The sequence below is a fragment of the Ambystoma mexicanum genome, chromosome 8 (genome assembly GCF_040938575.1).
Source record: "Ambystoma mexicanum isolate Mex_15411 chromosome 8, UKY_AmexF1_1, whole genome shotgun sequence".
In the NCBI taxonomy this organism is placed as follows: domain Eukaryota; kingdom Metazoa; phylum Chordata; class Amphibia; order Caudata; family Ambystomatidae; genus Ambystoma; species Ambystoma mexicanum.
In genome coordinates this window covers 1,366,982,607-1,367,005,608 of record NC_090929.1, presented here as the reverse complement: position 1 = coordinate 1,367,005,608, position 23,002 = coordinate 1,366,982,607, and the positions used below count along the sequence as shown (strand labels likewise).

The 23,002-nt window shown below is 43.7% G+C and overlaps 1 protein-coding gene across 2 annotated transcripts in view; it reads left to right on the top strand.

Moving 5' to 3' along the window:
- DOCK1 (dedicator of cytokinesis 1) overlaps window positions 1-23,002 on the top strand; it is a 2,312,292-nt gene that overhangs the window by 1,461,342 nt on the left and 827,948 nt on the right. For both annotated transcript variants that reach the window (XM_069611483.1, XM_069611484.1), the window contains exon 30: window positions 1,617-1,695. In XM_069611483.1, the coding sequence (XP_069467584.1) occupies window positions 1,617-1,695 (79 nt within the window). The remainder of the gene's footprint in view (window positions 1-1,616; window positions 1,696-23,002) is intronic.

Below are 23,002 nucleotides of genomic sequence, written 5' to 3'. Positions count from 1 at the left end.
ATTCCAGAACCAGACCCCAGTCATTTCTAAGCTTTTCGTGTTCTCCTTGGATGTTATAGGTTAGTAGTTCCATGGCCAGATGTGTCCACACCCTTCTCATCCAATCCACTGCAAGGGGATTTTTGTTTCCAGTTGTATGCTATTTCCAGCCATGCCCCTATCAGGTGGCCCATGAAATTCCTTTTCTGTGTGACGTTCTGTTGTTTATCCCTGGGATCCCTTAGTCCCCCTAGCCACACTTCATCTCCTATCTGTTCTGCCCCTGGGAACATTTTCCCCATTTGGTCCTTAATCTCTTCCCAGTATGGTCTCAGTTTCGGACAGTCCCACCATATATGCTGCCAGTCACCCTTCCCGCCGCATTCCCTCCAAGTCAAAAGTTATTAGCAATCAAATTTTCGGATTTTCTATGGTTTATGCAACTCACCTTAACTATAGCGCGGTGGTTGCTGCAATTCATTATGTATGGTTGATGTAATAAATTGGAAGATTCTGTGAAGGGGCTGTGGGGGAGGGGAGCAAAAGGTCTGAGAAATTATTCAAGTTTTGTGCAAATATTTAGAGAAGAGAGATGGACAGAGCATACGTTCAAGTTGTTAGTAAATTGTTAGTAAAACCTTTCTAGTGAATAAAGGAATTATTCGATATAGTTGCCGTATGGGTCATCAATAAAACCCTAAGTACCATCCAAACATAGAAACTAAACATGTTGTATACTACAGTGTACCCGGTACTTTGCCCATTCTCCTTTACAAAAATAATACAAAATAGCTTTGTGCTTTCTCATTTGGGAGTTTCACTTTAATCATGAATGACTTGATTGTTGAAACAAATCACACACATTTTGAAAAGGACCTTAAGATGCGGCACTCTTTTTTTAAAGGATGCTCGTTGCTTTGTGTGATGACTTAATGATCTAAGTCAGGGGAACCCATTGGTCGCGCATAGGGGACCATGCGGAAACTGTTGTTGGTCACTGATGTAAAATATGTGGGCAGTCCCCTAGATTAGTGTATTTCTCTCTTTATCCCCACTCTACACTTCTGGTCTACTGAAGCAATGTCAGTGACACATTGTGCATTCTGGATCCCCATTTGCAGAATGCCACACGACGGTGTTATTTTTAAAGGTCAAACATTTTCAGAAATCAGCTTACAGAGCGTTCGAAAAAAATGGAATAGTTTGCGATTATTAACTTTTAACACTATTTCGAACGCTCGCATAGAAGAGAGCAGGCAGTCGAGGACTGACAAATGTGTAAAAATGCAAAGACTGACTAATACAACCCCCAGATAAGACTTTAATTTTCACCTTTTGCAAACGAATTAGCAGATATTAAGGGTACGATTCTGATTATCATGCAGTGCTTTTCAGAGGTGATTTCTACTGAAACATCAGTTCCTTTTTTTAGTCAGCATGTGCTAATTTGCATGATTTATTTTGAGCGCATCCAGGCTTAATGCAGTATATTTAACACTAGCAGGCCGGCTGCTTTTCAAAATCCCTTACAGGTTTCACTTTGCAGACATTCTCTGGTATTTGTGTTTAATTAGAATGCCACAGTTACAAGAGTGCCAAGGTGTATGTAATTATGCAATTTTCTCTTGATCTCACAGAGTCTTCCTGCGAGCAATTAATCAGTATGCAGACATGCTAAACAAGAAATTTCTTGATCAAGCCAACTTTGAGTTACAGGTATGACTGAACTTATTTCATTCGTTTTTGTGTTCCTTGGTTATAGATTAAATTGCCAATTTAAATCGCGTTCTTGTGATTGATCTCTGTGATCCGGTGTCCTGCCTCTGCTACCCAAAGGCTTTGAAAATGCATGCGTTGTTGACCTTGCCTCAGGAATGCATGGCAGCAGGATCAGCGACCAAGAGAGGCCATAACGTTGCCAGAGCTTACTTAGTCCCCAGCATGTGCACGCTTATTAGGGTGCATCGGATATTTTATTTCCTCCCACCACATCAGTGCACTGGTTGAGCTTTAAAGGTCATCCGTCCTTGCCTAAACCAAGGGCTTCTTCATATAAATATTAAACTGGTCATCTTAGCTGCACACTTTGCACCTGCTCGATTTTTTGATTTCTGTTAAATCAAAAGTTTGATACATTTGCAAATATCTGCTCTTTGTACTTGCTGCCTGCCCAGCTCTTGCTGCTGTTGAATACGAGGGCCCTGCACCTCCACCTGCTGCATGATGTGGGGTTACGGAGCGGTATGAGTAGCATCACCTTGTCTTTCGACACAGTAGGACTCAACAATGGCTGGCCGGGTATTGTGACATACAGTCGGCCATTTCCATATGGAACTGCAGCGGTATCGTCACCCTGCAAACTCTAGAAATATTGATTTAGAAATAATGAGTCCAAAGGTGCTCAACCTGTATTTTCTTGGCAGTCAAATGAATGTAGAGCAAAGTGCTGGCAGCTCCTATCCCGATTCGTGATGCGCGTGTGAATCCTGGAACCAAAATGGGAGACCAACCTGCTATAGGCTCAGTTTGCAAAACCTAGCAAAGCCCGGGAAGTTCATTTCACACACCTGATTTAGTTGTCCGTCCACCCGCCACTCCCCTGAAAGAACCGCTTATGCTTCACAGGTACCACAAATTTGTTTAAACCTACAGGGGATAGGCATGTGTATAAACCAGGATAGAGAAAGGATGCGTGTGGGCGTTTGCAATAGTGAGTGCTGAAGAAGGCAGTATGAGTTACAAGGCAAGGAGGAGGTGAATGTGCAGTTTAAGAGGAATGAATAGGAGGAAGAAAGAGAAGAGGTTATAGGAGGTGAATATCAAGGAAGAGGAGAGAGGACAGAAGAGGTTTGAGGAGAGAAAAGTATGATAAAGTAGAGAGAAGTAAGACCTATGATGAAAGGAAGATGGAAAAGTGGCAAGGCGGTAGAAACAGTAGATGGAGGAGGTTACCAGTCATTTGGTCGAAAATAAATGGCCGAATGACCATTTGATCGATTTGATCGATGTAAAATTGTCGAAAAAAAAGGTCAATTTTTTTTTTATTTTTTATTTATGGGGGGTTCCCACCAACCCCCTTTTTCTTTATTAAAAAATATTTTTTAAGCAACCAAACTAAAAATATATATATAAATAAATAAATTCGACCTTTTTTTTCGACCTTTTTGATTCGATCAAATGGTCATTCGACCATTTATTTTCGACCAAATGACCGGACACCGATTGGGGAGGGGAGAAGACACCAAAAAAAAGGAAGGATGATGGTGGGAAGCATGTTGGAGGTATAGGGATAGTGATAGCCAGAGAGTAAGACCACTCTGTTGTCTGGGAGGAGAGGGTAGGGGTTAGCCAGTTCGAGACCTAGCGCCACGGTCCAGCTAGTACAACAGGCATCTTGTTAAAGAGAGACCGGAAGACAAACTGGGTTGGGTGCCAGTAGGTTCAGGACTCTTAGAGAGGTACATGAGGTAAAACCCAACCAGCCACCTAGGGAACCAACTAGCCTACCTGAACTACGGTAGATGCTGTGGAATTTGCTGCAATATAGCCTAGAGCTTCAGCACAAGTACCTGCAGCACCTGAATGGTACTACATTGCATGTGGTTTTCAGAGGCCTTCCAATGACAAGTGTAAGAAAGGCATGGTAAGGGTGCTTATTGAACTTTCACAAGGTGGTGAAAAGCACCTATCTAATTCCAAATCTACAGATGGGAACAAGCTACACCCATCAAATAATAATAATGTGGTCCTAGTGGAGTCTTGTCAAAATAAAAGGGCCTATACTAAAAAAAAAACGATTGCCAACCTTACTGCTAATTTACAAATAGTGTGAGGTAATGTTCATGTAAAAGAAAGTGTTCACAAAATAAGTCAGGATTTTCGGGCCGTTGGCCTCCCATTCCCACGTTTTCAGCCAGGGGAAAAGCGGTTTACTCGAGCCAAGCGCACACACTGGCTTCCTCAACACGAGGATACAGTTCCAATTCCAGATTCGGGGCCTTCTGCACCCCAGTCTCTTTTCTCATCACAGTCTCTTGATTCAAAGGGCCTGATGTATAACACAACACAAAAATAGAAAGTTATTTTCTTCTGACCCCCCCCTCCCTCAGCCAGGCTCAAATCCCTTCTTCACATTCAATTAGTATCCCTCAGCCGGGCTCAGACCAATTTCAGTTCCCTTATACTTATCGAAGACTTTCGAATGTGCACAGGGTTTAGCTTGACCCGTTGCAGGACCACCTCAATACAAAGTTCCCTTTTTACAATGCAGTTGCCATTCAGTTGGATACCTAACCAAGACCCTCTAATGAGCACCCTCGTGTGGCGCCTGACCACTCCGTACACAGTATCTTAGTTGGATTTTTCAAAGTACATTCACTCCTTTAGCTTCCACTTGTTCATGCCTCTCATCACATGCGCTTCAAACACTGTAATTTATGGATTTCTTCATCGGCTGTGCTGATTCGACTGGTGCGGCTTGCTTGCAGGAGCCAAGGACAGCACCACGCCGGCAATCGCTCCTCCTGGCCTGCGTTATCAACACATGAGTGCCCTGGATACCTTTGATGCACAGCGTAGATATGTTCAGCTTCAGTTCCCGGTCTCAGGCTTCTCACTCTCCAAGATTCCTAAATGTTACGGTTTCTAGAGGTCAAGGACACTTCCCTCCTTGCAACCCTCATCGGTCTCGCCGCCTTTCTCCTTGGGTTAAATCGCCATCTTGGAACTGCTGCTTCCTCATGTGCTTTTCCTCGCTCAGAGTGTACTTGTGTGCTCTGCCTTTTATCTATGTGGGGAAGTGTGATGAGAATCAGGTGTGTGTAATGATTAGTAATTTCCTGATCTTGCCTGACCATGGTGTTGGGACATGTCAGGTATACGGCTTTGGTGTTAGTCCGTTGTCGCTCATGATGAACTGTCCATGAGAAAGTGTTTGTGTCGGGAAAGGGGGGGGGGGAGGTTGAGCTTTTAGGTATCCTACCTGTTAGGATGGGGAAAAGGTGTAACAGGGAAGGGGATACCCTGTCTCACCCTTCGGTGTCCCATTTCCAGTACCCGAAGACCCCTCATCCAGGTGATCCTCCCACACTGGTCCACCCCCATGAACTGGATCCAATAGCGATGGCCTTGTCCTGGATGACAGCTCCCCGGGGACCTTCATGTTTCTCACACAAGGCTATAGCTTGTTAAAGTAACCCTGTGTTAGGGAGAATTATCATAAATGGCTAATTTCCCTTACCTATTGTGTCTCTCAGCAGCGTTCCTGGATTTCTAGGATTTATTTTTTCACCTGGTAAGAGTGTGAATCTTTTTCCCACTCTTGCATGTGTTTTGCCATGTGTGTTTTTACCATTTTGTGTGTTCTTGGGCACTAGAGACTCACCTACTCCATGTTCGCCACTTTTTGTGTGGGTTACACAGCACCTTCAGTGCAGTGACACAGGGTTGTCTTTGAGACTTTCCACTGACTCAATTTTCTGGGGCTGACTACTGTCCCCTAGAAACAGGTAAAGTTTCCATTAACTTTATATGGTCACTTTAAACCACAGACCCAGTACCCCCATCTTACATGGAGTATTGGAAAGGGTTAATTCTTATACCTTTTTGTCTGTGCCTCTTGGAGCCTTGTTTCGCTCCCTTAACATTAAGACTTGGCTGGTGGCACTGGTAACTACCCTAACTTTTCTACCGCGATTATCTTATATAAACGTGCTATTGTTTTAGGCTATTATAGTAGCCTTGAACATAAACCCGCTTGACCAAATACATTTTATTTTGGCTCCAGCTGGGTTTATTCACCATTTCTTTTTGTTAGTCTTTCGCGTGTTTTTCTCTGTGCGCCAAACCGGGGATGATTCCTTTGTTCGCTGCACAGAAGCCCTCCTTAAGGCACCTGAAAGTCTAGGTAGGCAGGATGTGAGGGAGGAATCTTTGGACCCCTGCCATGGGTTCCCTTGGTAACCCAAGTCACACTTTTGTCTGATTGGCTAAGGGCATTGGCCTTGCCGGGCAACAGCCACCCTGCTGTGTGATTGACAGCCAGGCTGTATGAATGCGGGAAAACTGCATAAAAATCAGGTCTCTGGGATTGGAAAGGCAGAGTCGCCACTGGAACGAAAGAACCAACGAGCAACTGGAAGAAGAGGACCCCTACAATGACTGAACCGCCCGGTGAAGCCCTGCTGCAGGTCCGAATCTTCAGAATCCAACGACAAAGAAGATCCTCCAGGAAACTTCTTCCCTTGAGCTGGTGGGACCAACCAGTTTGCCCAAACTGCAAGCCAGGACCCCTCCTCTGGTCGAATCCGCTATACAGAGCTACAGTGGGCTGGATAACCAGGAAGGTCGGACCCTGCTTAGGTTTTAAGGAGCGCATCTTTTATTCGTTGTTTGGCGCTGCTGCTGGTTTCTTCCCTGGGTGGCGCAGGACCCTCCAGTCTTCCTACTTCGTGTCAGTCCGACAGTCACTTCAGGAACCGTGAGCCTGCAGGAACCACCAGGAACATCCACCACAGCTACAGCCCCCTCTCCGTTTTAAGGGACTGTGCAAATTCGGTTGTCCGTTTCGTTCAACCGTGGTGAAAGTGCTTGAATTGTTTTGCCAATCCGAGGGCTTGTACTTCTCTTCTCTTTGAACTAACTTTTCTGTCAACCAACCTCGTCCGGAATCTGTGCCACAAACTTTACCGCAAACTACCCTGAACTGTGTGATGTTGAGCAAAACACTTTTGACCCATTGACTTTGGCCCTAAGCCTTTTCTAGCTGATCTTTTACTGAAGTTCCTCTTGTTCAAATTGCCCTGAGTACTTGCCTGTTGGTTTGATTTTATTTCTGATAACTTTGACTTTCCCTCCCTTTTAAATTGCTGGAATGCCATTTTACTCCCACTTCATTTTGTGAATTTACGGGAAGTGGTGTGGTGTATTTATGACTGTGATTTTTAACTTGCTTAGAATAGGTAAATGTTATACAACTGTTGAGTAAATAAATATATATTCTTTTACTTAGAACCTTGAGTCAGTGTTTGCCTGAATTATAGTAATTGCTGTCCTTTGTGTAACTATTTGATACTGCTCACTTACTCTTGAGATAATTCTGGCTGCTCTGTTACTGCTACCACTTTAACTGTGTGGTACAAGCTTGTACCAAAGGTGAAATTGTACTGTCACTTGTAGTCTTAATTGTGTGTGGTGTTCCCATAGGGTACTGCATATAATTCTACCTAACAGCTTGTGCCTAAGACTGTGACTGATGTTGGGAACAGACGCAGAGAGCATTTTAAAAGTATCTGTCTTTTGAAGCAGGCATACTTCGTTTTGCCATTTTGACCCCTTTTGAGTTGCCCAACATTGTACTGTATATAGTCTACAATAAACATTTCTGAACTAAATAAATGAGTTGCATTCTCTGTGGAATCCAATGGCTTCTTACATCAGCAGTTGTAATTTTCTCTGCTTAGCAAATGCTCACTCCTCTTGTATAAGTGAGCATATTTATCCCCCTCCCCCGTGTGACGTGTTCTGTATTCATACACACTGTCACCATAATACCACGAGGAGATGTCGGGGAACCTTTTGCTTAAACAAGACACACATGCGCATCTATACTTCACTACAACCTCCCATACAGCATTCCAGACCCCAATTTATAATGACTTCAATCAATGCAATATTGCTTTGGAGAGGAAAGTTTGGAGCTGTGTCAGTCCAGTTTGAAAATCTACGTTGTGATACTTTTTATTGGATGAACTAAATATATTTTGCTGATATGGTAAACTAGTAGGGCCATTGGTTTTTGAAGTTCTAGAGACCTCTTCATCGGATGGTGATAACATGACAAATGAGCAAGCAAAGAAAATCACACACAGAGCTAGACATCACTTTTTACATAGAAAGGAAAAAAGACAGGCATTCTCCCATGTTCAATTCCTTTGGCTGCAGGAAGAAAGTATGTAAGTAATTCAGTCCTGAATGGCCAACTTTTCTAAAGGGACATAACATTAGAAAGGAACAAAGACAAACTCGAACACTAAAAAGCAGTTCTCATTGCTCAGAAATTACATTTCGAACAAAGCCACATTATTCACCCAATGTTTTACAAATAATGCTTAAAACTAAAGCACGAAAGCACTGATAAGTGGAACCAAGTCTGAAAAAACAGTGATGCCTTTGCAGGGAAATTCCAAAATGTTAGATTCAATGGAACTTCCATCTCTGCTTGATATTTTCAGTTGGTCCAATAAAAGGTATCAAAACTTTGGATTTTGTTAGCATATTTCTGAATTTCTAACATTTGAATATTTTACAGAGAAATCTGCCTGATTTAATAATCCCAGCACGACCATCCCACACTAAAATCTCGGACAGAAACATGCCCTCTTTAATCTGCATATTCAGTTTTATTTAAAATAGTCAAGAAATTAAAGGTGGTGACTTAACTTCCAATGCTAGGAAAACCACACCCACAATTCCACATAAATGCAGGCAGCTTGTCTACAGAAAAGAAACAGAACCTGCTAATGTTTACATTCACAATACACACACACATCCATATGTATATAAAAAAAGCAAATCTGAATAACTATTCTGGACAAAAGTATAACATTCTCTCCAATATACACATACAAACTGTGATCGGACACTGAAATAAGAAAACACAAAACCGTTATTAAAATAAATTTAACTTCGTTTTCTATGAAACCATCGACAAGTGTTTGCATTAGGGAAAAAATGTGGTTCATATAGAATGGATTCACTTTAGAATGTTGGACACTATTGATTTCTAGCTGGAACATAAGTACAATAATATCTGGTAGGGTGTCACAGATGGCCTGAAGGACTTTCATAGACGGGTCAACAGTTTTCATTATCATTTTAAAGGGGGTCTAACTCAGGCCTGTCCTCGTCCTCTCTCATCTTCCCATGGGCTTCCTCCACCCTATCCCAGATTTCCCAAATCCCAAAATGGTCGCTAGAGATTGGTAACTATGTAAAATCGTACTGGCTAAGGTGAGTGCCTATCTCACTCCCTCTGGTTTCATCTATGTGGATCCTACTTTGGTTTCTAACAAGAATTATGACATTCCTAAAAAATGGAAATGGTGCCTTCCAGCTACCCAGGTCACACTCACTCTTACCCCTCTCATGATTTCAAATTTCTGACCCTAAGTTCTTGTCTTCCTTCCGTGGTCCCCCTTCTCCCACTCATCATCTTCTCTCACGCTGATGTTATTTCATCTCAAGTCCACTCCCTCCTACTCTCCAATCTACTTTCCACTACTCTCCTGTCTACTCTCCACTCTATACTACGGTCCACTGTTACCCGCTTCCCTTCTTTTCTCTGCAACTCTACCCTATACACCACTCCTCCTTCACTCGCACTCGGCCTCATTCCCTCTGCCGGAGCGTGATAAGCTGGGTGCTTCATAGGTTTTGTTCTTTGGATCCCCTCATTCTCGTAGGTTGGATAGTTTCTTGTTTGCTGACAGTACTCCTGGTAACTCAAATCTTTGGAGCGACTCTCTCTCTTGTGGGGCAGACAGTCTGGTCCGCGGCAGAAGGGTATGAAAGAAAACTGAGTGAACAATGGGCAGTATGTTGTATGGCAGGCCTGCATATTTAAAAGTGATGCAATTGTAACCAGGCACATGGAGAGAACAGAGATTCTGGCCTTCCCTATTCCCTCACCCCTCCTCTGGGGATGGAGTGGCTCTGACAAACAAACCGGTAGGCCCCTGCCCCAGGTAGTGAGGGTCCGCTTTCCCACTTGATAGGGTGAGATCCCTGACCTTGTCACACATGTCCAGCATGGTTCCATGTGATTTTTAACAAATCCCCATATTTCCCTTTGTTTATAACCACACCCTAACCGCCTTCCTATCCGTTTTAACCCCTTGCCCCACCCCATATATACATATTTAAAAATAATTCAGTATTTAGTATTATTCCGTAATAACGATTAGTAAAAAATGTTTTACGTTAGTACTTATTCGGTAATATCACTGAATACCGTCCAGCCTTTCTTCCAATTCCTCCTCTTTCCTGGGGCAGCTGAGAAAAAGACAATGTTTGACTGTTTTGATCCTGCCCTATGTTCTAATGAATATTAATATGGCTGAAGGACCAAGAACCATCTTAATATTCAATGAGTGGTGTCCTTGTTTCATGCCATGCATACCAAAGGGGTATGGTTTTTAATTGGCATGAACCGTTGGCTGGTCATGCAGTAATGCAGGCTATTTACAACCCACTTTACGGCCAGATACTACAATTCCACTCCTGGATAATTCTTCTCCCTAAGGAAGAGCTTGAGACTGATGTATATTATAGGTTTTTCTTCCCTGTCGTTGATCCGAGATAAGGCTGCCCTTAGTCCCACAAAGGTGGCATTGGTTTGAAGGAGGAATTTTTGTGAGAAATCTGGCATGGCCAATACCGGGCTTTGACAAAGTCTGGTCTTAAATATGTTTTAAAGCTGTTTCAGACTCTTGGTATGAGCATACAGGGTTGAGAGGGATCTTTGCAACTTTGTTAGTGGTGCTGCTAGTTCTGATACGGGGGTAAACTCTTTACAGAGTCCCACCAGTCCCAGGAAAGCCTAGATGGCCACCTTGGATTAGAGCAAATGAAAACTCTTAATGGCCTCCTCTAAACTGGGATGAGGTAGCACTAGTCCATCCCCAACATGAAACCCTAGAAACTTCACAGACTGGGCCAAGCGGCATTTTGCAGGGCTGGTCGTGGGATTAGCCTTTCTCAATGTTTCACAAACAGCTGCCCAGTGTCTCAAATGATCCTCCAAAGTCTTGCTATACATGTTGGCTATGTCATCTAGGTCTGACAGTGGGCCAGGGGGTAGTCCATCCATTGTTGGGATGTAGCAGGAGCCCCATCCAAGCCAACAGAAAGACTATAAATTAAAAAAGCCCTTATGGTGTTGAGAATGTGGTTTTCCACATCCAATCTTCATCAAAAGGACATGCCAATATCCCTTTGTGAGATCCAAAGTTGAAATGGTTCCCCTAAGGTTTCTACAACGTCTATTCAGAGCATGTGGTAGTCATTGAATATTCGTTTAATCTTTGGAATTTGAAGCCAAATTGTCAGCTGTTGTCAGGGTTTGGTACCAATACAATGAGAAGAGACAACTCATTGTTAAGATTTTTCAATAACTCCGAGGTCCAACATTTTTTTCATTTCTTCTCCCACAATCCTCTTCCTGTCCTTTGGTAGACCTAATTACTCTTCTGGATTGTGTGTCCATTTTCTGTACCCCCCTTTGTACTCTTCCTGGGTTTGGGGAGAATACATCAACATATCTTTCCAACAACTCCACCAGTTCTTTGTGACTGGAGGAGGAAGACCTTGAGGAACTGTGACCCCATTCAATTGAGTTAGTAGGGCTGTCTCTCTGCTATTGTTCTCATATTGAGCCAGCAGATTGAGGTTGCTGTTTTCTTGTTGGTCTTTTAACTTATTCATGTGCTACATCTTGGATGGTTTTCTTCTATTGGCCTGTTGGATTTTATATGTGAGGCTGGGTATGATCTCTGTGGCGATATATGTCCTTACTCTCTAGCCAGTAACATATTCCTGGTGGTAGGGAATAGTACCATTAGTTTGTCCCCTACTTTAAAAATGTGTAATCTGGCTTCTTTATTGTTGCTCTACCCCTCCTCTGTGCCCCTCTGTATCCTTTCCCCTGCTGTATATCTGTTCTGTTGTTACCACTGAAAAGCACTCCGTTATGTATCTGTAATGTTGTATTACTCTGTAAAGCACTCTGTTGCTTCTGAAAGCCAAGTCAGCACTAATTAAATACCATAATAATAATAACAATAGTATTTCCCCTGAGCCTGGGCTGTTTGAAGAAGAGTTCTTACCAGGGTTCATACCTTTTCCATGTATTCCTAGGTTTTGTGTACTATGGATTGATTGCTTATTATTGGGCCCTTCCCACATAAACCAACTCAAAAAGACAGACTACAGTATATCATTGGGGTGTCTTTCGAACAGCAAAAAGAGCGTCAGTGATCAGTTTTCTGAGGATGCGCTTCAGTGTTTGGATAAAACTCTGATATAGCCCATTGTTCTGCAGGGATGATACACCGATGATCCAAGGGTCTTGATCTTCATGAGGTCATTCATTTCACCCATTACATTGGGCATGAAACTGCTTCCCTGGTCTTGGAGTATTTCTGTAGGGAAGCCAATTCTTTGGAAGGACAGAATGAGTGATTTGAGTATGGCTTTTGTGCTGTTTCTTCTCAAGGGAAATGCCCCCAGGTATGTAGTTGCATAATGTAGGATTACAAGGATGTACTTATTTCCTCTCCATCAGGGCTCCATAGCTCCATGATATCCATGTCCATGTGGAAGAATGGGATCTCGACCATAGGCAATAGTTGGAGGTGGGCTCTGGAAAATTTGGCACACAGTACCAAACTGTGTGATCTGAGCATATACCCCAAGACAATAAAATCAGCAAAGTGCAATATGTATTGTTTTTAGGCCCAGGTGTCCAGCTGTTAGATTGGCGTGAGATAACTCCATCACTGCCTCCCGGAATGGCTTACGGACCAAAGGTTTGTTATGATTGATGCCCTCCCTCCATTGGGTTTATGCCATGTGATTCAGGAGACTCTTCTGTTGATGAAATGGTTGGTCTTTAGAGATCAGCTCTTTTCTTCAGTCATCAAGTTATTTTGAGCACATTCCAGAAGTGATCCATTCTCTGGGCCTCTGCAAATTCTACCGATGCAGGACCGGGGACATCTAAGGGATGGGAGTCTTTCTTCTAGGCCTCTGTCCTTTCTACAAACCCTCTTCAGCAGTTTTGGTTTCATCAAGACCTTTCACTTCCACAATCTCCAGAACTACACCAGCTGGGCTACAGGCTGGCTGGGTTTTATGACACAAGTGAGATTTCCCAGGTTAAAGAGGGCTACCTTCACCTTCATGCAGTAGTCTGTGTCAATAACTTCAGCTCCCACTTCCAGGGAATGCTTATGGGTCAATCCTGACATAGTGGTGATCTGCCCGTATGTCCCTTCTGGTACCTCTACCAGCAGATCTACCTTGCCCCGTGTTGGGAACACTATCTCCTCGTCTCCATACAGGTCATATCCTGTGGCCCTTAGAGTTGCTCTATTTTTGACTACAGCAGTGTTTGTCAGTCTTACTATCCTTTATATCGGGGTCTGAACAATCCAACAATGACCCCACATGTCATAGCTGAACTCAAGAACACACTAAGCATCACAGACAGTTCAAGGGGCTTTAATATCATTGTAAATGTGGTCCAGCTAAGAGCAGTCCCCCCCCTCTCTCTCTGTCTCTCTCATCTTCCTATGGATTTTCGCCACCCTAGACAGACTTCTCAAAACTGAAAGATCGTCACTAGAGTTCATTATCCACTACTATCTAATACATTACTGGCTAGAGGCAACAGCCTTATTAATCTCAGTCCCTCTGGGTCCTTCTACATGGATCCTAGCTTGGCATCCCACGAGAATTATGAAGGTCCTTAAAACAAGAAATGGTGCCTTCCAGCCTCCCAGGTCTCAGGATCTCTCATTCTTCACCCTGATGTTATTTCCTTCCTTTCCCTTCCTTCTTAGACTTTCTATATTCTGTCTCACGTCTACTCCTCCCTCTTACTCTTCAATCTGCTCTTCACTACCCTCCTCTGCTCTCTAATACTGTCCTCTCCCATCTCTACTTCTTTCCACTCTCCAGTATGCTCCACTACTCTCTCTCTACTCTCCACTACTCACTATACTCAACCCCACCATCTCTCATATTCTCCCTCCTTTCACTCTCCCAGTCACCTTTCTCATTCACTCACTTACTTTACCACATAGCCTCACTGATTCACCATACACTCACTCGGACACCCAAGTATCAGTTTCTCTCACCAACCAATACCTCACCTTCAACACTCTCTTGGCTAGTCTCCCCCACACTCTTTCCACCGTCCTTCCACCACCTGGTCTCTTGGTGGTCCTCCTTGCCCCTTGACCTAAAATAAACAACCCACAATCAGCCCTTTCACTTAACCTCGTCTAAACTGCTCTGTCTGGCCTTTAGCCATCTCCTCTTCCTACCAGTGGCTGGAGTGCTCACCTGCTCCCGTGGGTCAATCGATACATTACTTTACACAAGGGGGGGGGGTCAGGATATACAAGGAAACATAAATAAAATGTCAGATTAGCCTGGGGCTCTTTTTCCAAAGTGGATCCATGAGGCATTCATGTCGTCTGATTGACATTAGGATTGTCAGGGCTGCCAGTGCGTGGTAAGTTGGCTGCTTTATATCTTTTGTTCTATGGTGCCTCTTCTTATTCAAGGTCAGGTAGATTCTCATCCACTGGTGGGATTTCTGGTTACTGGAGTCCTTGGAGTGTCTCTCTCTCTTGTGGGTTTGATAGTGGCTGGTCCACCGCAGAAGGGTCTGAAAGAAAATATGGGGAACACTGGTCAGCATGTTTTACGGCAGGCATGGAATGATTAAAAGTTATACTTCCTACTTACCAGGCACTGCTTAAGGAACATAGACTGGAGCCCTCCCAACTTCCTCACCCCACCTCTGGGGTAGTTCCTACTCTGGCAAGCACTCTTGTTAGGTCTCCTGCACAAGAGGGGTTTCCATTCCCCTTGACAGGGTCAGGTCCATGAAACTGTCACATAGGGTTAACATGGCTATAGTTATTTTCAAGGCATGATTTCAGGGTAGAAGATTTTATTTTGGAGCGCAAACTATCTTGATGTGTTAAAGGGGCACACAGGCATGAGATTATAAAAATGAAACGGAAAAGAAAACTGCATGTTACTTAAATTGGTATCAGGAGTCCACTTAAGGCAGAATACTATCTTTTCTGTACAGTGTTATTTTGAAAAACGATGTGGTTATTTAAATTGGCTTTATTGCTTTGGCAATTTAGAAATGAAGTGGAGAAATTGGTATCCCTCCTATTCCACTTTGAGGAGTACAACACTGTTTTCAGTTCTTTTCTGTTATGTAAAATATTTTTTTCACAGATCAGGTTCATCAATCACGTTGTACGCAATGCTCACAAACCAGATATAATTTGCTCCTGTAAAAACACAGGGAAATAATAAATATTTGGTTAATGTTAGACTAATATGCCCTGCCCAATTGTAAATTCTAGGTCATTGCATTTTGAAATATACTAACATAAAGTTTAATTTACAGGCCCAGGCCCCATGCAGTGATGAAGCTTGTAAACATGGTCCCCCAAATAATTTGAATTGCTATATGGGAGTTAATCTATTCTTGGGACATGTATCTAAATCTACTGTGGTTATTGTACTCTTTTGGTTTGTCTTTCAAATGCCCCACACAGTACACAACTCCTCAGGACAACTCCGCTAGGTAAGCTCTTCTTTTCCCTCTGTCTCTCCATCATCTGGTTCTGTCTTATGAAAGGCTTCTGCATTAAGCTCCTTTGGGAAAAGGCCTTCTTAAGGAGAATTTACATCAACTACATCTGGGTGAAACCCCAATCAGATCTTGTCCTGTTGCACAGGCTTTCTTCCTCTGCTGCTTTCCCAAAAATTCTCCCAAAGTCTTATATGTTTAACTTTAAATGTCCAACAAACTCCACCCAAGGACAATTATTTGATGCAGCCATTTCAGATTGAACAGAGTCTATGATAGGTCCCCTTAGCATACTCACACCCACAAGAAGCCTTGTCTTTGCTTCAATTGGACCATTTTATTTGGCAATGTCATAAGGGGATGTATTTAATCGTGGGGTATCTCTCCCTTCAGGAATTGTGATCAAGTTGAACTGAAATATGCTTTTCTCTAATTTCTTATATGGGCATGTGCAATTACTGATGCCTACATATTCTGAATTTACATAAAATGCAGAGACATCCTTCAGGTTTCTGCAGCTGCGCGTATAACAGTTATTAAAATATGCACATTTAATAATATTCCATACATCTTTATATAGTCTTTTTTTATGAGTGATTGGGGCTGTTTTGCTGAATTAAAATCTAGTCTTGGTTTTTAAATGTGTACAAAAGTTAGAACTGATAATGTATTTAACTATGTTGCCACTTTAAATGCATTTTGGTTTCAAAGGCTGCACCTTACATGTTTTGTTGGAGTTTTGAAATTATCAGAAATGATGTCATGGTAGCAAAGGAATCTTTTCATTGGGATGCTTACTCCACAGACACACACTTTACGATAAGGGTTATGGCTCTATCAGGCAAAGGTTTAATCTGAACATCTATTCCTATGAAGTGGTCTTCACTGACTGACTAGACTTTTGAACTCTCACCTTGCTTTCCTCATATAATATACATGCATAGTGATTTGAGCTAATTCCCACATGTATTTCACATTTAGCTCTATTTTCTAGGTATTTTAAAACCAGACCTTTTGTTCTAGTAGACACATCTGTGCCTATTACTCTCTGATTATAGGTTATTCACTGATTAATGATGAGGTCTGTTTTACAGGATGCTGGCACAAATCCTATTCTTTAGAGCTGAGCCCTAGATAGATTGTGATGATTTACAAGGTGTCATCACTTCCCCCAAGGGGGGAGCCCTTTTCCATGAGGCTAGTGAGGTGTGGGCGCTACCCAATCATCCCCCTAGGGGTGTTAATGCGGAAGGACCTCATGGGGAGGGACTTCCCCTTTGGGGATAAGGACGATCACCTGCGGTATAGCACAATGAGTGTTGCCACGCCCGACATTCCATAGCCCTTCCAAATGTCCAGAGCCACTACATTGAGAACAAGCCTATGTATTGTTGTAACATAGAGCCTAAGACCAACAGTACTAGGGTGAGGAAGAACAAAGGCGACGTGAAGATCATGAACTGTGATAACACTGGAAAAGGGGCCCCAAGGAGGCATGCGGATTAAGCCGAAAACAAAGAAGGACTTGTGTACTCCGCATAGGAGAAACTGGTTACAAAGTACATAAATTAATGAAAGACTGTTAGATCAAAGAAGCCCGGCTGTGGAGCTGAACCCAGCTGTAATGAGAAGCACAGTGGTGGCAGGAGTAGCAATAACCAGTCCTGTTGGGGAAAGGAGCCGGCACCCGAAGCATCCAGGGCGCAATATTCGAACACTGACCAACAGCTGTGAAGAATTGGAGAATGGCAAGAGGACACCTAGGAAGTTCTCTGCCCGCCGAATGAAGGCAGACCACATCCCGAAGCCAGGAAGGTTCCGCGAAAGCTTGACTGCCGAAGAGAGAAGCCCACAAAGAAAGAGAAGTGTGCCCCGGTTCCAGGAAGGCCCGGCAAGGTACCGAAGCCCCATAAGTGGTAAAGGGAGGTACACGAAAACGGGAGGGGAACCAGGGGTTGACAGAGAGACTAAGGAGGCTTTTCCCCAGCCCAGTATTAACAAGGGAGTTAATAGGCATAACGAAAGGAGTGTCTTGGACCCCAGCATTTAGAGGGCTAGCATCAGAGGCAATATTCCTCAGCGCAGTGGTAACGAGAAAACCACTGACCACCAGAGAAGGGTCTTGGACCCCAACAATAAGGTGAAAAGCATAAGTGGAAATCTTCCTTTGCGCAGTGGGAATGAGGAAACCACTGAACTCCATAAAGAAAAGAAAACCTATCTTGCCCTATTTCTAAGAGGGGGTTCCCTGCTTCAACAAAAAGCACTACAGAATCTGTCAGGATACCAAAGTAAAGAGTCCATCATCCTGTGTCAAAAACCTATTTCCTTCCCTTACTGTGCTCATGAAACTAAACAACTATGGGCATTTCAATAGTTCCAAAGTGAGACTGTGTTCTGAGGGAATGCTTCCCTTCCCCAGGTTACAGTCTTGTTCCGAAACAACACAAAGTTCTAGGTTCATCAGGTTCTTAAAGCATAGTTCATAATAAATGTCCCTTATTGGTCATAGTTGTTTTTGCTATTGTATCCTTGGGATATGACTTTCTTCAGTCTTCCTGACCAGGGGGATGATTCCCTCCCCTCTTGCCCCACTTTACAATGTCAGGGAGCTGTCTCCCTCCTCCTAACCTTTCAGGGATTTTGTTAGCTCAAGTCCGTGTGGGGGGGTAATATCTCCCTTCCCCTGGCCTTTCTTAGGCAACACAATGATTGATGGGGGAATATCTCCCTTCCCCTGGCCTTTCTTAGGCAACACAATGATTGATGGGGGAATGTCTCCCTTCCCCTGACCTTTCGCAGGCTTCTAGGCAGTTTGAATGACTCCTTCCCCTGGTCTGTCTCAGCTTTCGTTAGACACAGTCAACATGGTTCACTTCTTTGCCGTGTACTTTGACTATAAAGAATGATGATCATCTTTCTTTATATCATGGGTGCGGGTCCCAAACTCTGCTTTCTTGCTTCGCTTTCCTTCTTGATAGACTTGGTTCACTCTCCTGCCAAGTACCATTGTGCGACCCAAGGTATGACTGTCTTTCCCCCAGTCAGGGTACCAGACGCTGTATTCTCAGCTTCTTTTACCCCTCTGGGCTTTCCACCACTGTCTCAGGGCCCCAGCACCTTACCAACAGTGTGTGTGTCCCTTTTCTCATGGTCCATGCTCGTCCTGGGTCTTTGTTGATACCTGCGACCAGCCGTAGGCCTACCCTGACTCTCATGGTCTTCTTTTAGTCTGCAGCGGCTCCACAGTTGAAAGCTTTCTTTGGGCAGTGTGATTCTCCATCGTCATGCTCCCCAGGCCTCAGGAATGCCTGGAGCTTCTCTTTCTGGGGTTGTCTAGCAGTCCCCCCACTCTGGACCAGCTCTGGACCTTCCCTCTTCCTTCTTGGCATCCCGCTTTGCTTTGCTCGTTCCTGGACCGTGCTGGCTCTCGCGGTTCCTCCAGAGAAGAACTAACAACTCGTGCAGTCCTTCTCTTTTTGTATCCTCTGAGTGTTCACATTGACTAGAACGGGTACCATGGTTCCACGGGGCATACCTCATCCCTCTGCACTTCTTCATCCCAGTATCAACGTGATTTTTCTCTGCTGGGATAGGTGGATTCTTCCTTGTCCCAGTTTACTCATGCATTCCATATGGATAGTCCCTACTCTTCCTAATCTCAGTATGTCTCACGAGGAAGGGGCTTCAATCATACAAATACATACAGAAGTGTTGGAACTACAGAGGGAAGTTGGGGTGGAGTGTTTACATAACATGTTCTCCCCGGATAATCGTCCCTGGTCCTATGGGGAGGAATCCATTCCCAAATACCACCCGCAGGGGGACTATCTGGTAGCAACCTCACCTCCCTGGCCTCATCGGAAGGGGATCCCCCTAGGGAAACGGACGACATCCTTGGATTCGTCACAGCTTATATCAGGATAAGGGAGTACTTGTTCTGGACATTGTAAGAAAGGCATGTTATCAACAGTAAGGCGGACACAAGTGACCACAGTTCAAGGGTGTTTATAGAACTTCAAAAAGGGTTTGATAAACGTCTACATCCTTAAATGTATCATCAAGTATATAAATCACAGCTTTTTTGGCAATTCAAATGACAAATTACACTACAACCGACAAATGAACCACATAAATTACAAAACCAGAGAAAATAGTTAAGTGTAACATGTGAATATTCCATTCGTGTCTAGTGATATACTAGACGCTTGCCTCAGAGACCCGAAACGCCCTTCCACTCTACAGTACCTTCTGGGTATTCCGCAAGAATCTTAAAACATTGCTTGTCACATAGCAAGTATACTCGCTTGTCGCTGCACGCAAAAAGTAGGTTTCTTTCACCAACTAACGACTTCTTTCTTCTCTGTAAGTTTTATCTGAAATGTATGAAATGTCTGGCTATGGCCCATACCTATGTAACTGGCGCCCTGATGACTGAGGGTTTGGCACACTGCTATAAATGCTCAAATAAATAAATAACATATAAAATAAAGGTGTCTTATATGTTATCACAATCGACAGACCCAGAGCAGCCAAGCATGTTTCAATCCCTCCAATGTTATGGGCTCCAAGGCATGTGCGAAAACAGTAATTGGTGTAAAAAACCTCCAATAAAGGTAGGGAACCTATGTAATGTATGGAAGAAACACATGTTTTAAACATCAAGTGAGCTTTCGGTCTATTAAAGGAGCACACTTTTTTTGGAAAAAATATTCCATTAACGTGCTTTCACCATTGCATTCAATTTGCCCTCTCCGACTTTTTGTAAATTTTTAACACAAAATGTCAGATTAGTCTGGTAAGTGGCGAATTTGTGCAACCTCCCCCGAGAACAAGTTTATCTTTGTTTATGTCTTTAAAAAAAATGTATTGTGCTTATGGTTTATCAAACACCTTTCTACACCTACAGGCTATATATAACGCACGTATCGCTGTGTTTCTACAATATAGACATACGTGCATATGCAGCAATATCGGCTGCTGAGATGAAGCGTATTTCAGATGGCAGGGCGAAGATGCGAATCCTCTTTCGGAAGCAAAGGAGCTTCTCATCAAATGCACTGTGAGGGGTTTTCTCCCAAGTCCTCTGCTGAGGGCTTAGGATGATCGACTTTCAGTGCACGTGCCGAATTTCCATCCAGCTGCTCACGCAATGGTCAAGGCGATGAGCAGTTTAGCTGCATTCTTAGCAGTTGTGCGGGGCTGACATAAGGTACAACTTGCAACGCACATGTAATTTGGCAATTAACAAAAGGCAAAGGGCTGCCTCATATTAATAAGGGGTAACGCCATGATGTAACCAACTAAAACATGCACGCCGATTTCTCAGTGTTAACTGTCTTTAATTAAGGACTTGTTACAAGGCTGGGCAACTAAATATAAAAACAGGGTCTTCCCACAATAAAAATGATGCCATAATGGTTTACTTCTTAACAGGGTCAGTCCTCTAACTACTTGGGTGGCCTCCCCTTTCGCTGTCTCTTCCGTGGGATGGGGATAGATAGGCTATCCCAGGCCCCATCAGGAAAAGTCCCAGTTCAAACAGTTCAAGAGAGGTTGCCTCACCCCGCCCCAGTGTGGCAGGTGTTAGGGTGACATAAAGCCACCTTCTTCTTGATCTAATGTAGATGCAGTCTTTGTGGGGTCCCATAACCCATGACTCACTCGCTTTTAGAGTCTTGGAACAGATTAGTTACAGGACCTAGCCACCTGTGAGAGCTAGAGAGTGGTCCCTGGGGTCTACCTGCACTTCCTTCATGTCTCTCCTTCCCTATCCCTCTAAACTCACAATAAACTCCCTGACCCCAACTGATTTGGTGTCCCTCCAGCTGGTCCTGAATAGTGCAAATCATGACCACTGGAATTTGCCTTCTCTTTATAGCTAGGTTTCTGGCCCTCACCATTTCCTCCTGATTCCTTTGCTTGCCATTTGATGTTTCCATCTGGACTGTCCTTTTTCATCCAGTTATTTCCCCAGTCTTTTCTACACCAGCTCTTCCTCATAGGGCTCTCTTTGCAGCCTTTTAATGTCTGCCTTTCCCCACGTAGCTGCCTCCTCCATATTACTAGGAGTCCCTGATGTTCTTCCCTCATCCTTCTCCTTGGATCTCGAAGGTTTTGCCAGCACCTGTGCTCCTACAACCTCCTCTTTTACTTAAACTATCGTGGTCTGATATTGTGCCCACCTTCTGCCACCTCCTCTTCTTTATCTCCCTCTATTATTATTACCTCCTCTCTGGTTACCATCTCCTACTGTCCCCTCTCGCATTAAGATACGCATGGCATACAGCTTCACCTAAAGATCAATTTCATCATCAACATCCATCGACTCAAGCATTGTTTGCCCCTCATCAAAGCCTGGGTGTCAAGCATCTACTTGAAGCTCAACGCAACAAAGACCAAATTTAGTGTCCAAGGAATTCCCACCAGGCCTGCCAAGTCAGGAATTGGCTGACTTACATGAAGCATGATGGATTTAAGTCTCTATCACCATGTGATAACATCTCTAAGCTTTACCCTCGATTGTGAATACAAATTCAAAATGCACATTTACAAGAAGACCAAAGCAGCATGGTACCTCCACAGAGTCGAGCCTTTCACCCCTCCCCCAAGTTCCACAACAATTGTCCAAGCCATGGTCCTCTTTCATGTGGATAGTAGCAACACCCTAGTCTATGGAGTCCCGCCGTCTGAATATCATCCTGCACACTGCAGCATACTTCATCACAGGACTAAAAGCGATTGGCATTACCTTCATTCTCAAGGAGCTGCACTGGCTACACCTTGAAGCATGCATCATGTTCAAGACAGCCAGCATCATCTACCACCTACAATGCCATCTCACCCAAATCACTACTCTAACTGGCCTAAGCATTCATCATCTCTGGAGGCCAGCGCACCACCACAGGTGACCGCATCAACAAGCTAGAAACTAAGAACTGTAAGTAGGAGAGAAAACGGGAAACAATCCTTTTCCTGCTGTGCACCCCAACTTTGGAACACATTACCAACACTGGTAAGACTACCCTCCCACATCCTGTACTTTAGGAAGGACCTGAAAACATTACTCTTCAAGGAACATCTTGGCATTTGCTGATCACTACACCTGACACAAATTCTCCTTCCCTGAAGCTCCAAGGTCCCACTACCCATTCCTGCTCCTGTGCTACTCCCACGCCCCAGTGAAGCAAAGGAGCAATGCAATGTATCAGATGTACACACAGGGTTACAATAGTGTGTACACAGGGTTACAACTGTGTGTACATCTGATACAATGCAATGCTTCTTTGCTTCCCATCTAGGTTTGTGCTTTAAAGATTCCATACACAAGTACATACAGATCCGGCACATAAATATATACATTTGTGGATGCCACTCACAGGCCAGGATTGAGTGGGGGTTTCTTTACTTGAAATTGGACTGCTTGTCAATGCATTAATTAAGGTGGTTCCAAAAGCTTTGAAAGATGAAACACGAGTTGGTATCATTTTTGCCAAAGATGTGTTTTTGTCAAATGTCTTTACCTTCCGATGCACTTTCCATGATGTCACACATATCGCAGATGATATGCAGTGCAAGTACCCACAGTTCCCAAATAGAAAAAAGTACAGATCAGTACAGTGA